Source organism: Balearica regulorum, chromosome 5, assembly GCF_011004875.1.
Source record: "Balearica regulorum gibbericeps isolate bBalReg1 chromosome 5, bBalReg1.pri, whole genome shotgun sequence".
Classification (NCBI taxonomy): Eukaryota; Metazoa; Chordata; class Aves; order Gruiformes; family Gruidae; genus Balearica; species Balearica regulorum.
The window spans coordinates 59,185,251-59,209,632 of NC_046188.1; the positions used below are offsets into that span (position 1 = coordinate 59,185,251).

At 36.5% G+C, this 24,382-nt stretch overlaps 1 protein-coding gene across 8 annotated transcripts in view; it reads right to left on the minus strand.

Moving 5' to 3' along the window:
• SBF2 (SET binding factor 2) overlaps window positions 1-24,382 on the minus strand; it is a 266,637-nt gene that overhangs the window by 201,554 nt on the left and 40,701 nt on the right. For 5 of the 8 annotated variants that reach the window (XM_075755159.1, XM_075755155.1, XM_075755158.1 and 2 more), the window contains exon 2: window positions 15,239-15,327. In XM_075755159.1, coding sequence (XP_075611274.1) covers window positions 15,239-15,327 — 89 coding nt within the window. The remainder of the gene's footprint in view (window positions 1-15,238; window positions 15,328-24,382) is intronic. The other 3 variants (XM_075755156.1, XM_075755154.1, XM_075755160.1) reach the window with 1 other exon arrangement.

The following is a 24,382-nucleotide window of genomic DNA, read 5'->3' on the forward strand; positions in this document are numbered from 1 at the left end:
AATTACAAATACAGATTGTTAAAAAACACTTATGTCAATGAATGCACTCGCAGTTCCTACAAAAACAGATTAAAAAAGAGAGTCAGTAAAAAGGATCTCTTGTTTTCTGGAATTTTGACGCTTAATGGTGAGTTTTAAAAGACAACGTGCAGCTGAAACCTTTAAATAGGTTCTTAGATTATTATTATTTTTTGTTAAACTGCTTTTTCCATTTTAAAAACCCAAGAAATGGTTTAATAAAACCAACTCACTTTGGTTATCTCTATTCATTCACAGTCCGAACTCAGGGACTGAGGGGTTCAGTGGTTTTAGCTGAACTCTTCCACAACAACACTATTCTACTTGCAGTCTAACACCAAAGTCGGCACATCCAACATTCGATTATATTTTCTGTAATTATGTCATTGTTCAACTTGGAAGTAAACTGAAACATTCTGGAAAACATATTCTTGAACACTTAACTGAACACTATCTACTTAGCCTTTACCATGCAAAATACAAACAAAATTATGTTTGTGGCAGCCAGAATAAATAAAATTTAACGCTGATATGCCTTCATCTTAAACCCAACTGAAAGGTATTAAATACTTATTAATCACATATGATTACACAGAATTTACTACTGCAATACGCTTTCTCGGGCATACTCAAAATAACTCAACTACCTACTGTCTTCAGCTGAGGCATACTATTACAAAAATCATCAATAATCTTTCAAGCCTGATCAAACTTGACAAAATTATTGTTATTTAATGGATTTCCATTTATTTAATATCTCTTTGGTTATACAAATTGGAAACAGTTTCCCAATTTGTGTGATGTTTTCACAATTGTATTACCCAAGAACAAAGAAAACCGTAGATATTCATTGATTACAATATTCCCAGATTTCCAACTACATAGTTGGAAATGCTGTTGATCTTTTAGATGAAAGACATTCAGACATGAAATTATCAAAACACATCCTTCTAAGTAATAGTATTGATCAAAGTAGAACAAGAAGCAAATCTTGAATTTCAAAACAGAAAACTTTCAAGACATGCTTATATAAATGATTCAGCCATAACCAAAAAGAGCAAGTGATTTTTCCAAGCAATTTTTGTTACTCAGTGCAAATATGATAACTCACTGTGGATAGTGAAAAGCTTCTCATACAGAAGTTGCTGCTCCTAACACACATTGGGCATATGAGCAAAATACCGAAATCGAGGGGGGAGCTGGGGGAAGAATATACTCTCCACCCACTTTTAGCAAGGTCTTGCCAATTCCTCTGTTATTTGGGAGAAGGAGCTCAAATTCAATATACAAGACATGAAACAGATATGAAAATGGTCCAACAACAAATCTTAAAAATTGCAAATGCCAACAAGTCTATACAAGTATATTACTGGGCCAGAATGAAGGAAAATCATTGTGAAATAAGCTTTTCTGGTATGCAGTTATAGCGAATAATCATGAGGTGATGCCGAGAACTAGACAAATCTGGTATTCAAAGAATGTTAAAAACATTGAGGTCACAAATACACACTGTAACTTTAGTACCCCCTTCTTATCCCACTATTTTGATATTAAATCTAATTCATTCTTCATTCTAAGCTTATAAGCCATGATTTTAATGAACATCTCTCTTGTCCACATGCTATAATGCATGTGGAAAAGGAAACAATACAGTTAAAAATGAAGTGAGGTTGATTTTGTGTATGCCAGAAGGGGAATATTGCTTGTTTTTAAAATACTACATTATAATGTAGATTTTTTTTCAGTAAATTAGAAAAGCAGATATTCTCTCTTTGACCAAGATTTTGAATTTATTTATACTTTTCAGAATAAAAGAATGTTTCCTGTACTCTTAGCTCACAGGTAAGCCTAAGATAAAGCACCAAAATCATAATTGCATTGGGTATTTTTAATAGTAAAAGCATATTTGCTTGATTATAATCCAGTGTAATATACTGTATCAATCTACACACAGTAATTGCATAATCTCACCTTGTCCCACCAATTTGTTTTAGAGACACACTAGAATGGATCTGGGTTTAACTGCCTTTACTTAGGTAAAGAGCTAAAACTACGTTCTGAAGACATGGAGACAAGGGGAAAAAAAAAAACCCCAGAAAGTTAAAGCCAGTTCTTATATTAAATTCCCCACAATTTATTGCAGCATGACAACAGGAATATTAGCAGCTCAATAAAACAGCAGATCATTTTATTTGGGGGTGGGGGGTGTTGTAACACATTATTTATTACACCAAAATTGCTTTATTCCTAATTTTATGTATATACTGGTTGCTTAGGTGCAAGTAACTTGGCAGAGATTCAAGCCAGAATACATATACTTTCAGCAAAAAAGAACAAAGGCATTTTTGACTTGAGGATAACTGAAAACCTGTTCAGTATCTGAGCGTGATCTGTTTTGCATATCTCCTTTTGTTGACATAAATAAAAGGCGGTTTCTCATGAACGTTAAGGAACCAGCCAGTGCAAGAAAAAGATGGGCAAGTAGTTTAAGGACACCTGCATGACAAAATTTGGATGGAAAAGTTTCTTCAAAAACATCAGTAGTACCTTAGTTAGATACATAAATCTGAAAAGATGAGGAGGGGAAAAAATAATCACCTCAGTACCATGACATAACGATCAAGTTTATGCTTTTAATATGCATGGGGTTTTGTTGTTTGTTTATTTTCTTGAAGTCATACAATATGGAGATAGGTACTGCAATATTTTTATGTTAAGGAAACATGCAGAGCACAGGTGACATTTCAAAGTTTACCCACTTTACCTCCAATGGAAAACACAGTAGCTACAAGAAACAAAGAAATCTGGTAACAGAAAGAGTCATATCAAAACAAAGATAGGTGGGATACGGGCCATCGTACAGAAGATGATGGGAGATGTCACGTCCTATTGTGTTGGGTTTGCGTGGCAAGGTTTTGGGGGGGGGGGGGGGCGGGGGGGCTACAGGGGTGGCTTCTGTGAGAAGCTGCTAGAAGCTTCCCCTGTGCCTGATAGAGCCAATGCCAGCTGGCTCCAAGACGGACCTGCCGCTCGCTGGCCAAGGCTAAGCCAATCAGCACCTCTGTGATAACATATTTAAGAAAGAGAAAAAATAGTTAGGCAGAGCTTTTGCAGCTGGAGAGAGGAGTGAGAAGATGTAAGAAACTCTGCAGACACCAAGGTCAGTACAAAAGGAGGGGCAGGAGGTGCTCCAGGCGCCGGAGCAGAGATCGCCCTGCAGCCTGTGGTGAAGACCATGGTGAAGCAGGCTGTCCCCCTGCAGCCCATGGAGGAAGGATGAGGGGGTGTAGAGATTCCACCTGCAGCCCCTGGAGGACCCCACACCGGAGCAGGGGGAGGCACCTGAAGGAGGCTGTGGCCCCGTGGGAAGCCTACACTGGAGCAGGCTCCTGGCAGGACCTGTGGACCCATGGAGAGAGGAGCCCACGCCAGAGCAGGTTTGCTGGCAGGACTTGTGACCCCGTGGGGGACCCACGCTGGAGCAGTTTGCTCCTGAAGGTCTGCACCCCGTGGAGGAGACTCACGTTGGAGAAGGTCGTGAAGGACTGTCTCCCGTGAGAGGGACCCCACGCTGGAGCAGGGGAACAATGAGTCCTCCCCCTGAGGATGAAGAGGTGGCAGAAACACCGCGTGATGAACTGACCATAACCCCCACTCCCCATCCCCCTGTGCCACTGAGGGGGGGCAGAGGTTGAAGCCGCGAGTGAAGTTGAGCCCAGGAAGATGGGAGGGGTGGGGGGAGGTGTTTTAAGATTTGATTTTATTTCTCATTCCTCTACTCTGTTTTGCTTAGTAATAAATTAGATGAATTCCCTCTCTCAGTTCAGTCTGTTTTGCTCATGATGATAATTAGTGAGTGATCTCTCCCTGTCCTCATCTCAACCCATAAACTTTTCGTTGTACTTTTTCTCCCCTGTCTAGTGAATGAGGGGAGTGATAGAGCAGCTCTGGTGGGCACCTGGCCTCCAGCCAGGGTCAACCCACCACACCTATCTTCTCAACTTGCATTAAAACCTGCAAGTCCTGTGAAATTCGGTGAGGGAAGCTCTTGAGAATGAGTTCCAATAGCCATTCAAAAGAAGATATGGTTATCAGTGTTCTTTCTCTTCACCTAGGTTCACTCTGCTGCTGAGATTTAATGAGTTGCAGGCTGAGAAAGAACTAGAAACTATAGAAGGATCATCATACAAGTAGCATTAAGCACAACTAAAGCCTGAACTGCCTTATATCTCCAAATCTGTGAAAGTTAGAACTGCAGAGATCCGTATTAGAGGCCAGTTGAAATGCTTAATTTATTACTCTATTGCTGATACAGAAATAAAATTCCTTTTTAGTTTATCCTGGTATCCATTACAGCTAAATAAAAGCACCTGTTCAAGCGATCCTTCGACACCATGTCATTGAAAAACATAAAGACGCTGCAACTAAACAGTTTTGCCAGGACAAGGCCAGGGTGCTGACAAAATTATTGATTCCACAATACTGGTTCCATACTCAGAATTTATTATAAGAAGCCATGCTTATGGCAGATCCCCACTCAGAAGAAATTCAATACAAAGACAAAATTCATCAGTGAATAGCCCTAACATAAGCACTTACAAAACAGATCTGAATATATATTTTTCTTCTTCCTCTTAATACAAACTGTATTTTGCATATAAATGTACATTATTCTTTACTCTGTTACTTTACTATGATCAAAAGCAAACTCCATAAAATTACTATTCATTGCCTTTTACTTAAAATAAGCAGGTTTCTTCATTAAAATTCTCATTTACCAAATCCTTACTAAAAACAGGATATCAGACCCATATCAGAAATTATTAAAGACCATATTATTAAAGAATAATACAAGAGGAAGAGAGCCATCTAAATAGCCTAGCTGCCTTTTCTATCTTCTAACCTGCAAGTTCATTCATAAAGTTCTCGGTTTTCCACCTACGAATACCAGGTTTTGTATAAAACAGTGTTATATGTTATTAGGAAATAGACAAAAGTGTCTAAAGAGACTGTACAATAAAAACTAGAAGATCTGAAAGTGGTTTTGCCAATTTCATGTAATTAGTCAAAATACAGTATCAACATGCAGTACTGAAACAATATTAAGTAGTCTTTGCTTTATAAACAAACAAACCAACATCCCAACCTCAGGATTTATAAATTCAACTCCTTCTGACACTTAAGTTAGTGATGGTGCTTGAGGCCAACATGCTGCTTTTGAAAAAAATTGGAAATAAGCCTCCAAATCCTTTCCCCAGGACTCTGCATGGCACAGTCTCAGCCAGACACTGAACTACTGAAATCAGCTACTTTCTCCCCAGGTCTGCATAGGTGTTTATGCCAGGTGTGTATTTAGAGCACACAGCTGCTCTGGCCCGTATAGAGTCCAGAAAGGAAAACCAGGAGTTATACAAATTGGAAACAGCAAAAAGTCTCTGGACTGATGTTTTTTGGCTTCTAATGGGATAATACAAGGGCTGATACAGTGAGCTATGGCACATAGAATATGCAAAATTGTGAAGGGTTATCTTAATATTTATTACTATTCTTTTTTTTTTTTTAAATGAACACAACTAGGATACACCTTTTAGAACACATTATGAATAAGCATTTATACTGTAAAAAGATATCACAAAAGTTTAAAAAGTCAAGCTTTAAAATCTCTGAGATGATTTAAGCCAGCAGAGAAACTTGCATCAAACGTAACAAAATTTATATAAAGAGTACAAATTTAAAAGTTGGTCAAATTGGGGGGTTGGAGGAATATCATGATTTACAAGTACTACTGATTAGAATTTCTTAGCATGAACAGTATCAGCTTTAACAAAACACAAACTATTAACAAGTTTGTTCAGAAAAACGTGAAATAGCCTTTATTTTCCATAAGTCTGTTTTCTTGAACTATTAGAAAACATTCCAAACTGATTTATAATCATAGGAATCAACTTCACAGATAAATTATTTCTGGATTCCCAGAACACATTCAATGACCCAGTTCAAATTTCACAATCTTGTATTCAGCCCAATAGACTGTGTTTGATTAGATGCACATTATCTGCCTTTCTGCTCCTTGACACAACCCTAGAAAGGATAGCTATGACACAACTCAATATATAGTTATAAATTCAATACACAACAGTCTTGCTTTCTAGCTCTATTCAAAACCACACAAATTCTCAGCTCCCCGCACAAACACACAGAAAAAACAAAACAAACAAAACCTCCCAAGAAATTTCGGTCAAAAAATTGTCTAAATTGCTTTGAGTGTAAAAAAAAGTTCCAATTTCTTACAGAAGGCTGACAAATAATTACCTGTAACAATGAGCTGAAACAAAACATGGGAATTTTAAACAAACTGGTATGTGGTTCTGAGGTACTTCACTTCAATGCCTTACTGGATTGTTACATTTATCCAAGTTTAATTTTCTGTCTTCTTCTCTGGTAGTTACAGGAACCTGATCCAACAGTGATATAAAGGACTCTTAAGAAAAAGCTTGCTGTAGTTAACAGCAAGGACAAACACTTGACAATCACACCTAAAGACCAGATCTTATCTCTCATGGTAATCCACACAGATTTCTTCATTCATCACCATTCCGATGTCTCAGTTTGGTATCTTCCCAGGCAGTTACTATCGTGTGTCTGTAGAGAGCCAAACAAGCAGGCAGACAGAGAGCCAAAGCCTTAGCTTTTCAGATCAAGGAATCTAAAAAGAACCTCAGGAGACTATCCAAGCTATTCCCCTTTTCATTCCATACTATTAGCCTCACTAGTCATTCCTCATAGGTAACTGTCTAACATTAAAAACAAGTAATACCACTCAAAAATTTCATTCTAAGCAGTGTAAGTTCCATCTATTCGAACGTTTCTTACTGCTTACGCCAAACCTTCTTCACTATAGAATCCATTTGCCATTACTCACCTTATTCTCAAAGGACAAGGAGAACAGTTTATTCTGTTCCTTGTATTTATCTGAAGACTTCTCATGTCTAACCTTTGCCCATCTCAAAATAGTGTTTACCTTTCTGCAAAAGCTAAAATTCTTTGATTCGCACTTAGTTCAAGATGCACACTTGTTTGCAGAGACAAAGGATGGAGAAATGCTGACACCGGTATACTACTAACTTAGACAAGGACAGTCAACTGCATATGGCACAAGAAATAATGGGAAAATAGTAGTTTTGTATAACAAATCTGGATGTTACAGTGCACATAAATACATCTCTCCATTTCTGTATATTTGGGACAACATCAAAACAGTGCTGTAAACTCAGACGATACAGCACTTACAGTACTTTTAACTGACTTAAAAGTATATGCTGGTTTGTGCCTCTCTGGACAAATTTCTCTTTTGCTGCTTGCATGCCAAACTTACATGATTTGTCTTCATATAGAATTATTCTGCAATAATTTTCAATGATGACTAGTCCAAAGTGGAATAGGTCACAAAGAACCTCTTCTGATATTAAGAATATGTTCAGCTATTCAAAAACATACCGCACTTCAAAGTCACATGTTGCATTCATCCAAGTTAACTTTCATGCATAAACAAACCTTTTTGGAAAAAGACAAAACACGTCCATAACCAGGCTATTCTATAAAGTGTTCAAGGAAAATAAAGCTGAAAAGAATTTAAAAATAAAATTTTTCCCACACTTTTTCCTCTCAAAAAATGAAATAACAGGATTTCTGCTCCTCGCTTTTGGTTTCTAAAGGTATAGCCCATCTTCATACCACGTGTTCAAGTTACATGTTGCTCTCCCTTTTTAGTCTAGACCATTTCTTAGTTCCTCTAAATAAGCTTGGAAAATATTCACAAATGTTTATGTGTTCACACCAAGTACATATGGATAATAGGATAAACCAATAGGGAAAAAATTCTTACTGAAACATACTACCCACAAAACCATTTATTCCGGTTTTGTGAAACTGAAGAGCACAAAGAACGCTCCGTAATCCTGCAGACTCTCAAATCTCAGAGAAGCACAGGGGGAAAGGAAAATGCCACATCTGTGCAAGAATCCTAGACTGGCTGGACACAGGCAGACAGGACTGTTGAGGCAAAGAACTATAGATCATTCTCAAATTCCTGCAGCAGAGGGAACTCAAAGAGTAAGAATGATGATACTGAAACTGTTCCATCATTGTAACGCTATTTAAATGAAGCATAATCACATATGCAAAAACCCCACAAGCAGAAACTTACAGAAATGTCTGTCTTGCAGTCTTTCCTCTCATTTTTAAAGATGATGAGAAAAACTTATGGATAGGTAATACAGATACTGAATGATGCACAAAGCTTAGGTGGAAGAGACCAGCTCATGCAGCTAAGTATTCACATTTGTGGAGATGACAGATACCAAGAATGAATAAAACCAACCCAATTCATTCTATGATTCTAAAAACATCTGCACTTCTTAAGAAAGCTTATAAAAATGGCTTTCTACTCCAGAAGATCTGAAAAGAATTTAACTTAAAATATCTTTCAGTGGGGAAAAATAGTATCTTAAAACACCTTTGTAGTTATAAAAAAGATTACAGTTCAGTACACTCTATTTTTAATAATCTCCATGGGAAGATTACAGACTTGAAATTCCAAACAGGTGTCACTTCAATATTTTACCATTTTTACTAGAAGTGTTGACTGTATTATAAAGTCTCCCATTTTTATTTTTTCCCCAATTGAAAACAAAACAAAAAAATGGCTAAAACACAGCAGTTGCATCCTTTCACAGTATTTAGTCAACTAACACCAAGTTTTGCTACACAAGCACTACTCGCAAGTCCTTAGATTTCAGTATCAAATTATTTTACCCCACTAGTCTACAAAATCCAGGAGGTAAAACCCACTCAGTAGCAGCAGTGGGATTCTAAATCCAGAATATAACTATTTTACAGCACAGCAGAGACATTACTGTAAAATACACCACATTTATGGCACTAAGATTTCCACTGGAGGCTAATATAGACAAGGAATATAAACTGAGTCCATAATGTAGCTCCGATAAAAAAAGTTAGCCATACTTTTGCTATCATCTGTTTTCCACTAACTGCTGAAAGCACCTGTACTGCAACATAATGAGAATGAAAAAAGAACACAATGCATTTATAAAGTGCCACACTAAGCTCTGTCATGCAACTGTTCATTAAATAATCGCATGTGATTCTTGTGAGGTAAAAAAAGTTTGAAGGGAAAGAGGAAAAAACCTCACAAAACAATCTCTGCAGCTGACCAAGTGCACTGAAGGTTAAATGGATGCTGTAGACAACACTTTATCCAGGTCCTTAAAAGCATTAATGTTGCAGAAATATTGGCTTACAGATCAGCTAGCTAAGACTGAAGCATTTAAAGATTAACCCCCTTAAAACTTTAATCACTTCAGGCCTTAACTGGCTAATCTGCAACCCAGTTTGTCTCATGTCTTATTTTAAATAAGTAGTAAGATGTTCACGTATCAGATTTTTTCTGTAGAAAAGATGCCTTACACCAAAGCGGTAAAACAAAAATAACACTAAGCGATTACCGCTTGAATTTTAGAAGTATTGCTTTTGACAGTATGTGTAATGACTTTCAGAGACTCTGCGCTGGGAATCTCCAAAATTTTAGGAATTCACTACTTTATAATCTGGCTTACCTTAAAATGTCTCCAATTGAGTGACAAAAATTCTGTTTTTCAATGCAATTCTGAAGACAAATTAGTTGGATTTGGTGGGTGGTTTGTTTTGGGTTTTATTGATAGCTTTCTTCTCCCCAACCCAACTGTGAAGCTCCAACAGCAGTGTATATTCACTTAAGGTCTGAGAGGTCATATAGTCACTCAGAAGTTACGTTATGTCATCATGAAGTGGAAAAATGGTACAGGACTATGAAGTTGTTTTTTGTCAAAAGACTGAGATCTACTAGGTTGGTCAAAATACAGATATGCTTTGAAAATACATAAACACCATTCCTTACTCTCATTTGATTTTTTTTTTTTTTTCATATCTCAGGTTAGTTGGGATTTGAAAGTTGAATTCAGTATTTCATAAAAGACATACTTTAAGTCTATTTAAGAGTTCATATCTGAAGCTGCTCAAAAGTGCAGAAATGCTACTACCTACAGCATAAAATAAGGCTCTACACAAAGTAGTAATATGCTCATTCCAAAAACACCAACTCTTTCTCCTCCAGGAGGAAGCATGCATCCTGCCAGGTCTCAAAGGGATACATACAGCCTTTCTTCAGGAGCATTTCTCTTAGTATCATAACATGTTTAAGCTGTCTTCAAAGATTGTATTAAGTAACAGTTTTTACAATCTACAATTACATTTTATAATTTAAGTAATTATTTGGATAGGTGATTAGCTTGTCTAGAAATGTATGTTCATTTCTATACTTGCACATACTCGAAAATTACTAATTCATGACATTACTACCACCACCACCACCGGTTATAGTGGTAAATTTCCTTCCCTGCTAATCACAAACTGCACAAGCACATGGTATGTAGTTTAAACATAAGACAAAGTATCTATTTCTAGGTGTAACTTTCATTGCCCTAATTAGTGTTAGCCTCCCAACACTCAGTAATGCAGATGACATTTAGTTTAGCTAATTTAGCCCTGGGACAAAAATGAGTTTACAGTGTAACGTTACATACCAAAGCTTCCTCCTTTGATGTATAACTAATTATGATGTCTAGGAAGGTATACAGCAGAAGTAAAACTGGATTATAAACAAGAAAAATATGCAGAAATATAAAGCTTACTCATTCAACCAACATAATCTCTCAAGGATTCTTTCTAGAAGCGAGAGAAAGAAGTTTGATCATCCTAATTTTAAACTGCTCTATATGTCTCAGCTGATTTTACAGGTTTATTTTTAAAACTTAAGCTGTGTCTGGGTAAAGCAGAAATAACGTCTCTGAAACATACTATAGAGAAGGATAACCCAAACACATTCATTTAAAATATCACGGGGAGCAAATATCAGATTGATATGTTTTAACTGCATTCTTTTGAAAAATCAATGACTTAAATGCTTTTCTGAGCCAAATACTTTATTAACTGTAAGAATGAGTATAAACATCTCCTCACTTCTCAAGGCAGCTTACTTTCACGAAACTTGAGGAAACTGACTTATATTTGTCAGTAAGCTGCAGATGAACTGCTATTTGTCAGTAAAATGAAGATGCTCATATTCTAAACTGAAATTATAAAAAATGTTTCCCATATTCCTCTTGCATAGCCCACAAAAGGTTCTAGCAAATGGAAGAAGAGCATCTTACTGCTTTTAAATAACAGTCAATATGTATGATATATAATATTAACAAATATCATACCTTATTCTCAGTTATATCATATAATTGAACAAATGGTAAGAAAGTAGTAGGGCCCTTGCTAGCTACTGTAATTATCAATAATCCATTACGAAAAACCTTCAGGTATGTTTCACAGAGATTTGCAGGTGGCTCCCTTATCAAAGTTTCTGTATTCAATTACAATCAGAACAAAGTTAAAATCTGTGAAGCCATTAGAGAAATGGCAAATGCAAAGACTGTAAGATTAAGAAAAGTCTCTTTAGGCAATTTGATGAGATGCAGACAAGTGGAAGCTCTAAGAAGATACACTGACCGAGACCTACCGACAGTATCTTTCCCTCGACAGACTCATGGCTTTGCTCGCTTACAACTGACAATCAGAAGACACACAATTTATTTAACAAGACAAATTAAAACATTTGACTTCAATAAAATTTCATAAAGTGTATTTCGGTTGAATTTTGGACAATGTGTTTATTCCATAACTTATGTGTTTGTTAAACAAGACCAGAACATAGCTAACATGCTACACAGATAAAAATAGAAACAGTTTAAGTAACTTTTAATCCTTTAATACATAATATATACACACTTCAGTAAAGTTCAAACTGCAATAACGTTTTATAATCATCCAATTCTCTACATATTTGTGTCAAATTAACAAAGCTACAAATACAGTCAAGGCTAAAAGTAAAAGTTGAAATAGGGTCATCATCTTTCCAAGATAAGATGTTCTCAAAACGATCCCTTTTCACTCAGCCAAGGGCAGGTCCATTAGGCACAGTTTTTCCCATATTAGCCCATTTTTCAAACCTGGACTCAACAAAATCTTTTTTGCAGTGTTTTTATTATTTAACTTAAAAATTACCTGCACAACTCCACCTTCTACATTGTCCTAATTTATGTCTCAGAAAACTGATCATACAAATTCAAGCCCAGCAGGGTGGGGAACATGCAGGGTTCAGGGGAAAAAAGAGCCCTTCACAAAAGTCTCAGAGGATTTTTTCTATTAGGTTTTGGCTGGAGCTTGGACTAACGGCATCTCTACAAGTTATGGAGATCACAAAGAGTCCAAAAAGGCATTTTCCATCTTAAAATATTAAAGCTTGGGGGGTAGGCATAGTTCTTTTCAACTATTTTCCCCCTTGCCTTGTTTCATAAAATGCCATCAGCAACATGAATGGGAAACAACTATTAGATCATATCACCCATTAGATGCCAAGGCAAATTATATGATTCAACCCATATTATTTGGAAAAAAATTTCCAAAAAAATCCAAACATCCAAATTCACAGGCAAATAATTTGCTTTACAAAAGGTGGAGGGGGTGTAGGGTGGTGAGATCTTCACCAGTAATCAGCTGAAAATCTCCATGATTCATGGCAGAAGAACTAACTTTGACAGAAGATAAGACTCAAAAATCAAATCTCCCTTCAATCCTACCACTAGGCATGAAAAGTTTTGGACTTTTTTCCTTTATGAAAACACAGTGAAGAGAGCTTAACATACTTTTCAGATACAAACCATTGCTTTTTTTCCATTTCTAGGAAACCATGTAATTCCATAAAGATCCTTCACTCAAGGGACAGGAAGTACAATCAAAAGGATTTTAACTCCAACTACTCATAGAATTAAGTGCTATTCATAAATATGTATACCTTCATTCTTATATACGTTTATGTCAACTGTTCTATTCTTATTTTCCCTTCCCCCCCCCCAGGTTTGCCTGTTACCCTCTTAATGGTATTAAAGGTGCCCTTAAGGTGACAAACAGAAAACAGCAACACAGCTTTTCTTCTTTCCTTTCCATGAATTAATGTTGATTCATGCTACACTCATCTACCTTGAAAAAAACATGGAAATCAGATGTTGGCAGAATAAGTGATTTACTTTAGATATATTGCAAAGATCAAGTACTAAGTCCTCCATCTTAATTAATTAAAGCTTTATTACCATGTTTGGAAAGCAAATCAAAATTTGACTGATTTTGCCATCTGGCTGAATAGATGTCCTTAACTTTTCAGTGATCAGATTTTACTTGGAAAGTTTTAACTTTTTGTGGCTTTGCCTAACGACTCATTTGAGAACTGATACAGAAATAATGTTTTGTTCAATCAAGAACAACAACAACAAAAAAAATCTTCCTTCACAAAGGTATTTCTTGTAGTGTTAACATCCTACAATTAAATTCAAATGGGAAATAACATATGGGTATAGACAGATCACTTTAAAAGTTTCACTACTTTATGAGAAGCTGTGCTCATTTATTTCAAAACATCACTGAAGTCAGACACATTACTTTCTTTGAAACAGGTAAGGAAGATTTGTATGACAAATAAGTCTTAGTAAGACTCAAACTCTTGCAGTTGTTTAAGGCGAGATCAAACCACCTAGTTTATCCTCAAGAGAGTGGCTAAAAAAAAAGAAAACACCCCTAAGCCTTGGCATCCAAGTTTATTTCTCTTCTAATGAACTACAACTGTGTGTACTATATAAAAAAATCCACTTATCTGAACTCGGTCAGCAGTGATCAAGCACATGCTGGCTAGGCACGTATTAAGTAGAGAATTACCAGCTAGAGCAAACAGCAATTGCTATAGAGAGGGGTATAATGTCGTAACAGTAATAGAAACTTCAGAGAAAGCAGGAGCTTCAATTGGTTTCAGCACAGCACTACATTGCCAAATGTAGTATTATGCAAGCATACCACAAACACTGTAACTATCCATCACGTGTATCAGAAATAACGCTTACACCAGTAATTAATGTATGACATCCCCCCAAAACGTCAGGCTTATGCTTGACTATGAAGAAATGAAAACAACACTGTTGAAGAAAACGAGCATCCAGTCGCGTACACCAGCACAGAGTGAATAACGTAAACTTCTGCTACACCAGAGAGCAAGCAGTAAACACAAAGATCCTGTACCCTCTCTTTCATGGGAGAAAACAACGCATGGCCAACAGCATGTTATGACTCAGCAAGCGAGCCGAGCACCAGTTAAAGGTATCATACTGGTAAAAGCTTTCTATATTTGCTACATCTGTGTAATAAATACAGTGAAGAGTCAGTGTCTTTGTCCTCTGCAGCTGATATTGTCCCACAGTACAAAGACTTCTATTGCAACATTTCCTATGGGCCATCTCTTTCTCTAGCTCATCCTGTCCCAGAAGTTCCTAAGTTCACGGCAGTTAAGAGTTTCACTCTGACTTCTCAGAAACCTAATTTGCACAGTATGATCACAGTATTTCATTTCTCTGCAGGATTTTTAGAGCCTGTTTAATGAATCCCTCATCCGGATGAGTAAGATATACCTTTTCATTTTATCTCACAATACAAGACCACGGAAAGGAAAGAAGTGGCATTTAGTGAATTCTCAGAAGGCATTTAAAATAGATCACTGTACACCAGCCTTGTTCAGTGTACCATTTTTCTAAGCACTCATTATGCCATCTGTCAAGGACAGAACACTGGGTAAAGACTATTTTAATCGAGCCAGTTTATTGGGATATTATTTTTAATTCTTTTTTTAATCTACAATATACAAATACACATTTGCATTTATTTGAATATGACAATGAAAAGTCATCTGCCATCTGAAGGATGCTTCTAAAACCGTAGTCGATGATAAAACTTACTGACACAAATAAGCATTTATTTTAAATACATTGTTTCTAAGTTTGCAGCAGACTTTTTCTGTATTCTAGGAATATCTACTTAGTGGTACAGACCAGAATAAGTTATCTTCAGTTAGCCAAAAATTATAATTCTTAAAGCTATTATCTATCCCCTCTACTCAAGTAATTTCCATCCATTCCCTGTCGAGTTAGATAACACAGATTATTGCATGAAGGCAGATGTATCCTCCAATTGTATATGAAAGAAATTCTAAAAATTACAAAATGTAATGCAAACTTACCAACTCTATACCCTGTGGAAAAGGGGTGTCTTCCCAGTCCTTCTGAGGAAATCTTTGTATTATTTTTCCCAAACCTTCTGTTGGGCCTGCTGAAAGATAAAATTCAATTACTTAAAGGCAAACTGGTTGAATTTAAATCACCATAAATTTGAGAATATTTTCAAAATATACCAAATATTAGGAAGTGTTTTGCCACAAGAGGCAGAACAGGCTCCTCAAATGTGTCTTGCAAGTCATACAATAAATACAATCTTAATATTCTCCAGTAGTAACACAGGGAGTCACCACACGAAATGAAGCTGCAAGCTGCATCCAGCCTATGCCTGTCACACATGTTTTCAAAGTGACAATGATTACAGCTAATTCTAGTCTGTCTCTACAAACAGTAGTAAATTAAAAACTAATATAACAGATAATGTGATATTTAAAGAAGAAATCAAACATTTGTCAACAAGTGGTCTTCAAAAGGAAGTCTATAGGGAGTAAAAATCCACATGATTTATCCAGGACACTCTAGTTCCTTGCCAGTATTTCTAGTTTGTTTCCTTGGACAAGTCAGCAGTGATTTTCTACACAGAAAGGTGTAGAGAAAAACTGCTAATTTCTGATAACTTCTCTGATGCAACCGGGTTTTTTTTTAATCCCTTCCTTCTTTTTTAAGCCACAGCGCTATAGATAGGAAGCCCTTCAGAAACACCACAAATATTCAACTGTAGCATCCTGTTATCCTGAATGGTACAGGAATGCACATACAAATATGAATTTTGTTCTTTACCTGCTGAAGTCCTGGAGTAAATATTGAAAAAATCGTAACTGTTTTTTACTGAATTTTAGTTCTGGAATACACCACAATATAATGTGGCAAAGCAAAAGCAATTTTTGCATTAATCAATACTATCTTGAAGGAATGTTGAAAGCTCTGACCATTTTAAATTGAGCCACTACACAACATAAAACATGTAATCAATAGCCTTCAACTTATGTTTTCCACATTTAAAGTAAGGTACAATAGTGGACAGAATGGTATTTTTTTCTTGCACAAATCTTGCCTTTTCCTACAGAAAAAAGCAAATTCTCTGTTTTATTTCTCTTACAAATGTACCAAACAAATGGAAAAATAAATTATTCTGATTTCTGAGGGAAACTGCTTTAACATGGCCAAGTATTTCACATGAGCAAAGACCTGTATAACAGTCCATATACATTTTAAACCCAAGAAAACAAGATTTCTGTGTTAACATTACCTATCCATCAGTCTTCACTCTAGCAATTTCTGCATCTCTTGGATGATTTCAATATAATTTCAGAGGCAAGCACACACAAAACACACGCATGCTTGCAAGTCAATCGCTGGGTTGAGATAAGAGCCCCAGATTCTTGTTCTCTCCTCTACTCCGAAGAGGATGAATAAAGCAGCAGAGCTGAACAGTTACCTCTTCTGTAAGGCAGCACCCAGCCAGGGAATCAGCAGTTACATTCAAACCAACCAAGCAGAGCACACACAGCTCTGGACTATCACTGTATTTGTATTCCCTCACCCAGTAAGTGGATCATAGGAGAAACAGAGTAGATAAGGTACCAAGCTGATACAAGCATGGATAAAAGTTTGATTTGAAATAAAAACAGATACTTAAGAAACCAGTTTTTATTAAACTATACATAAAGCTTCCCAAACAGCAAAGCTGAAATTTGCAAGCCTTTAAAATATCTATTAATAGTTTTAATAATCTCTGCTGACCCATCACATTCAATTGGATCACCTTTTCTCTAGTCGTATTACAAAACTTTGAGATTAAACATTAAAATTTTTAAACATTTTCTTGTGAAATTCTCAAAGCTATCCTTCAATATTATGAAACAGTGCAAATTCTGCATTAGTAGTAGCAGCCCATATGTGTTGTTTCCTCTGCCGACACCTAAGCAGCAGCACTGAATAGATTATTTTTCTGGCTTTACCATAAAAAACCAATTTTCAGTCTGACACAACTCAAGTCTGCTAGTATAAAGCAATTCATAAATCAATGTTATGGTGGAAAAAAAATATGCTTCCTTTAAGCTTCCTGCTAATTTATAGCTTGAGTTTGCTTCTGTCTTAAAATCCACAATAAATTTTACAAGGCATTTAGGTAGAATCAATCTGACAATTTAGTAAGAAGTATTTTCTCCAGTTTATGTATTTTTACACTTCACATTATATGATTTTCTCTTGAAAGTAATTTAGGAACAGATGTTCTTGGTACAACGGGCATATAAACTACACAGGGTAAATTCCAAACAGCAACCTTACCCCCAAGATAGCACATACTGATTGTGATTTCCCAGGGCAGCATGCTGAAGAACTGCAATCAGACTAGGTTAGCTAAGAGATGTAAGTAGCAGTGAAGAGATGTAATCAGCAAATTAAAAGCCAAAGAAGGTATCATGTTTACAGAGAAGCTGCAGAGATGCTGAGAAAGCAGAGTTAGGATGTGCCAGAAACCAAGGAATACAGACATGGCTACAGCTGCAGTTTTTGTAAGGAAAGGGAGCTCCTTATCTATTAGACTAAGAACAGAGTAAGGTCACCAGTCACTAATTTCACTTAAGTTCAACCGTTGCCTCATGTACTCTTTCTTACACGGCACCTTGTACTGAATTATAGCTCCTCTCCCCCCACCATTTCATCTCAATATCCTTCCAAAATCAGGAGGAATAAATGGAAAGGCTTTTCCATTCCCTCACTAAACAGCTCTCAGAAAAGCAGACAGTTACACACCTTCCCTCCTAAGGCAGGTAAACACACTCCTGCATTCCTCCTTTGTTCTGCAGATGTGTAGTCCCTGTTTCCTTCTTCCATGTAAAAAAAAGAACAGCGACATTTTCAACTAGATATAGCAGGAATTGTTACGTATTTTGTTGCTAGCATGCAATAAACAGCCTTTAGCCTTCCCTGCTCTCCTCTTAACCTTCACATTTGGTATCCCACTCAGAGAACTCATCTTTCCTCCCATTCCTCTGTAGTCACCTGCGTGATAGCCTCTACTACTCTCTTCTTCACTCTGAGAGGGATATTCCTTCACTGACTCAGTATCAGAACTTCTTCCCTTGTTGAGTTAAAAGTCTCAAATTACCATGTTATCTGCTTTTTGAAAGTTGTATCTTTATCAAATCTCTTCTTCCTCTAATTTTTATAACGCTGGTGGCTAGAGCAAGGAAGAGACAGCAAACAAATACATGCAAGAGAACAATGAGCACAAGCACCCTCCAAGTGGAGTAGAACTTGTGGTTGAGAGGCCAAAAGCAAGAAAGGGCAGAAGGACCAAGGTGAACAGTGACACCGAGACTTCCTGGAAAGGAAGTATCAAAGAATTACAGCAGCAAAAAATGGTCAGTCCCTGCTTCATTTAAGTCACCTAAGTCTCTCTGTGGGAACACAAGTGACAACTTTTTTTTCACTCTGAATCCACCTCAATTTTCAAAAGACTGAGACCTCTAACACTACCAATTACACCTATAAATAATGAAATCCAGGAAATCAGCTCAAAATTTCTTCTCCATCATATTTTGAAGCTACCAATCCTGCTGGTTCTCTTTTTATTAGACTGCTAGAAAGATACTCCCATTACAGTATAGGAATATCTTTTAATTCAGAATTAAGAGATGTACAATTTTATTTTTTTAATATTTGTAATATTTAGTCCTTTATGTCAAAATGTTAACAGGTTTTTTAGGTTACTATCCTTGGAAGGCCACTAATGCTGGCCACCAGTGTTAAAAGACCTTACTGCATGTAATTCCATCTTGCTTTCTGGAAGGATTATAAACCTCAGTAGGAATTTACCTGAAATAAATGCACCTCTGACATTTTCTGAAAGCCAGATTGAACTTCTTACGCTACCTGAACTTGCACTTCAGTTCATTTCTGGGGTCAAAGAGAAATCATTACAAAACAACTAATAATTAAATGAAAGTTTCACATGCTGAGGAGACACCTTGAAATCATTATATATAGAATAAAATATTCCAAGTACTATTTAGAAAACATCTTTTTGCACTTTTCTGCATATGCATTATTATACTCTTAAAGTCTCAAGTAAAGCAAATGTGAATCCTTAACTAGATTTTTAGTACAGATCCCTTAATCCTTCTACTTACTCCTCTCTACTACCAAACATAAGCAGTTTCAGTACAACACTCCTACGTGCTTCAAATTTTTTTTCCTCTGGAGTACTGAAGGCAGGTAAGAGGATGCTTTCAAAATTGCAACCGACTGGATGCTTTATCAAGATCTAATTGAAGCCACAATTCTGAATCTAATTGCATAACACAACTTAGTAAGTTCCTAAATGTAAAAATAAGGCAAAGATGTACAAATACACACAAGTTGGTTTGGGTTGCTCTTACTTCAGCTGGAAGCACTTTCAAGAGAAAAAAATGAGGAACAGCAATAAGGTCAAGCCACTTGAAGCCTGGTTCAGAACATTCCAAATTGTTTTACAAGGTGACTTTAAAAATATAATAGAGCACACCATGATATTGATTTATATTCTCCTTGTAGCTAAGATTAGATTACCGTAAGTATGATAACAATAGGTGTTAAATCACTCTAGATACTCAATGGATTTAGAAATTTGTCTTTAGCATTGCCTAATAGATTTAGCTATTGATTCATTAGGTCTGAAACATCACCTGCTTTAAACAGCGTAAAACGTCCTCAAAGATAATTATATACAGCATATACAAGCTAGACAAAGGTTTGTTTATGAACAAATGACTGCTTCATAGACCACCTGTTATTGTCACAGGAAAACCAGTGTTGACTCAGGGAATTGGTACTTCAATTTAATTTATTACCAATTAACAAAGTTTTGACCACTGATTCAGGTACCAAGATGACAATAAACAACTGAACATTGGGAAACACTTTTCCTCTCCCTCCTCAGCGTCGACTTCAGTTCGGCGCTTCTCCTCCCCACTCTTTAATCTCAGTTTCCCTTGTCGATCCATCGATCCCAATTCATTTGGCAAGGTGATGGGCAGTGCAGGAGGTTGGGGTCATACCTATAGGGGTTTTATTCTGCTGTTCCTTGCCTCTTGCTCATTTTCTCCTGCTCTAGCACAGATCTACAGGCTACGGTCCCTCCAGGGGTGTCCCCAACTCGGCATGGGTTGCTGGTGGCCAGCATCCCTCGGGGAGTGTGCTTCCTCTAGCATGAGTGTGTCTCTAGCTGTGTCCCCAGCAATGTCCCCTTCCACATCTCCTGCCTCTCACGGCTGTTGCTCCATCTTAAATGTGAGCTGACATGCCACCAGCTCCTCTAGCTGGCTGAGGTTTTGGCATACACTGGGGTGTTTACATTGTTTCCAAGGCTGCCTGGAAGCAGCTGTGACTGGCACAGGGTAGTTCCTGATCTCCTCTCATACAACTTGCCCCTGCTTCCAAAACTCAGCAATTTATGCCCAGTTCCTGATTTTTCCATCTTAGAGGCCACTGTTGGGAAAACACTCTTGAAAAAAGAAACACTTTCTATCTACCTCTAGTTCAAGCAAAAATCGATCAAATTTGGAAAAAAGTTTATGGAAGGATGCATGAAGGATAAATCATAGAAACGTGATATTTTAGAGTAGTTCTGTATCCAAGATATAAGCATCAGAAAAAATTAGGAAAAATAAGTATTCACATCCATCAGATGTGAATAAAAAAAAATTAAAACAACAAAGTAAAGCACTGTTAATCCCTCCATAGAAAAGTCCTGTGATAGAGATTTACAAATCTACTTATAATGCATAAAATCTAACTATTTCACATAGTTTCTTAAGTTGTATACAATTGAGATAGATGGGAAACCCTCTTTCCATCCCACCAGAATTTGGTTTGTTTTCAGGGGGTGGGGGGGTGTAAATGTTGTTTTGTGGTTTGTTGTTGGGTTTGGGGTGGGGGTTTTTTGTTTTTTCCTTGGATTTTTTGGTTGATTGGTTCGGTTTTTTAATGAATCTGCACTCCTTCCAAATCAGGGTAATTCTTCAAAATCTGAGTTTTATACATTTGCAACTACAAAGTAAAATTCATTGTGATTTGATAAACTTGGAAAAGAAATAGAATTGTTATTTTCAAATACACCGGTTACTGAACTGCAATTTACGTTTTTGTGAAAAGTTTAGACCTAGGAACACTTGAAAGAATCTCCAGTCTACACGCAGTGAGGACCTGGCCTGCTCTTGCCACAGGAAGCTTCTCACATTGATTGGAAGTGTCCTTCACCCAAACACAGAAATTTACATTTAATCCTTATACAGAAGCAAAAAGATAGAAAATGTCTGTCTTATGGACTCTACTCCTTTACATGAATGCAAAGACAAAGTAGTTTGCTTAATGCTGCTAGAGAAGATTAACATCTGTGCAAGAGAAGACTCAGTAGCTGCACTCTCATTTAATAATAAAAGCAATTCAGTACAGTATGCTCATCACATTTTTCCAATACTTTATAGTGTAATTACTGTTGATTCTCTGTTGGCATTTTTCAATCAAACTAGTTAAATAACAGTAAAATTGTAGTAAGTCCCTAAATCCCATGGTTTGGGGTGAGGGGGTGTCAATGCTATATCTGCCTTCAGCTGACTTCTATTAAGTGATTCATCTTTCAGCACAGCAGTTATGTCTAAAGATACCAGATTATTCAAGAGGTGGCTGCAACAACACCTAAGTGATTTTATACTCTCAACTGTTATAGTACAACAGGCAGGAACAGCAAAAAAAAATCAGATCATGGGATTTCAACAACAGCTAAAGTTTGTTTCAATATATGCTACTGATAACTTTCCAAAAATACCAAAGCCATATACCAGATGTTAACTCATTGTTAAATCAAGTTTCCATCACATTTTATTTTTTTAATGATTTTTCAAACACAGAGATTGTTGGGTGTTTTATTTCTTCTGATCAAGTATCTGAAAACATGCTCAATCAATAATGCAAAATTCTGTATTTTAAGTAAAGTAAACTATAACAAATATTTAACAAAATTTGAAGACCTCTATTAAAGAACAAATTAGAAAATCTGAATGGGTGGCAGGGAGGAGAGAAAACATTTATATGTATGATTTTGCCCTTCCAGTAATGTCTATACCTTCACTATGCATTTAATGTATCCACTAGTCTCCCATATTTTGTATTATGGGTACAGTTACTCTGAGTCTACATGGACTGAGGCTCACTACTAGGTGGGCTTCCAAAGTGCATACACTGACATCATGACAGACTGCAATTTCCTATTCCATTATACTGTGCAGCTCACTGAGTTACTGAAGCACCTCAGTAACCTCCACCCCACTCTGGTCTCTAGTGCTTTCACAGGACAAGAAACAGCCTTTGCCCATTTTTTCTAGTTAAAAAAAAATAAGACAAGGTAATTAAGATTTTCCCATGAATAAATTGTAAATCCTTGCCACATTTCCTCTACTCCACATCTATCCTTTCCAAAGTCTTCTTTCAAGCCCCTTATATTAATTCTTAACACTAAAAGGACATTCCTTCAATATCCAAGTGAAATTCCTATTAACTAAAGCTGAGTAACCAAATGTGACATCACATTAAAAACACACACACAGAGACACTGAGCAGCCAGTGAACAGAAGTAGTAACCTTCTCGGTTAGTATCTGCTTTACAGATCCCAGGTCTATAAAGATGCCATACGTTTTGCTCTTCATTCCACTCTTTATTGAGAGTGACAGGAAGAACTGGCACTTGTTAATAATGACACCTTGTTTTTAAATTGGAAAAATAGGTTATGCCAGTGTTAATGGATTCAGATAGCCACAGTCAGCAAACAGTATCTTTGTATCATCAATACAAAGGTTTCAGTCTTTTGGTATCCTTTCAAACAATGTGCAAGCTGCCCAAAACCTGGTGGAAATGCCATAGCTAGTACTGCTCACTGAATTCAAATCAATTACAAAAAGTTTCTGGAGGTATTTGAAACTGCTTGAACTCAGGTGCACTATACACATCACCCAAAATACTTAATATAATATACGTGTGTGCATGGAAGATCACCACATATTAACAATGTGTTCCATATAAAATATTAATTGCTTTCATTATTAATTATATATGAAAAACATGCCTGGCAGTAACAAGAATTCAAGAGACATATTTCCAACAAAACTACTGCCATTACTATTATTAAACACCCATATTGTTATCCTCATCCTACAAAAGCAAAACTATTCCTATACCTTAACTGAAGTATTTTGCTTTTTTTTTTCCTTACATTTTGTAGTAAAATATTTATATGTCATATAAAGTGGGGTACAAAAATTGTGAAGATACTGCAGCAATTTTGAAAGCTGAAAATGAAATTGCAATAGGTGTAAAATTACATGAAAGATGCCAGGTAGTAACAATAATCACCATCATCCAACAGTATCTTTACCTTTAAGATGGCTTAACTCTTTAATCCATTAAGAATCAAAGCTGACCACACAGTAATTCAGGCTTCAAATTTTTAGACATTATATTCTTATCCCTGTAAAGTACATATATATCTTGAATTTGTCTGAGACCAAAACTGACACTTCAGCCTATAAGAATGCTGAATGAGCAGTCTATACCTTAAACTATTAAGGAAAAAATAACTTTTCTCCCCAGCTAACCTCTCCTGATCTGTCCTCTTTCTCCTTCTCCTTTTCCCATCTTTTTTCTTTAAACAATACAAACATGCAACACATTAAAATTCTGGCATAATTTGCTGGTTCCTGAACCCTAGTCCCCTAAACTCCCTTCTTATATAAATCTTTCCCCATGAAAGGTCACATGCCATCTCTTGCTTGCCCTTGAAATTCCAGAAGCGAGCTGTTAATGCAACTTACATTCCAAATTAATGAGAACTGTGATAAACTCTGTCTTTTTGCTTACAAACCCCTGATAAAAATACATTTGAGCTCTAAGTATTGTTAATCATACATGCAAAGCTTTGGATGTAAGCACTTTGGTGATCTGTTACAAAACATCATTTTCAGGTCTGCGCGGAAGAAACACTGCAGATCACAGAGAAAGAACATCAGTGATTATGCCACACAAGATACATTAAAACTACTATTATAGAACCAATATATAAAGCTAATAAATAATTCCGAGTACTCAGAAGTACAACTTTGCACATTCA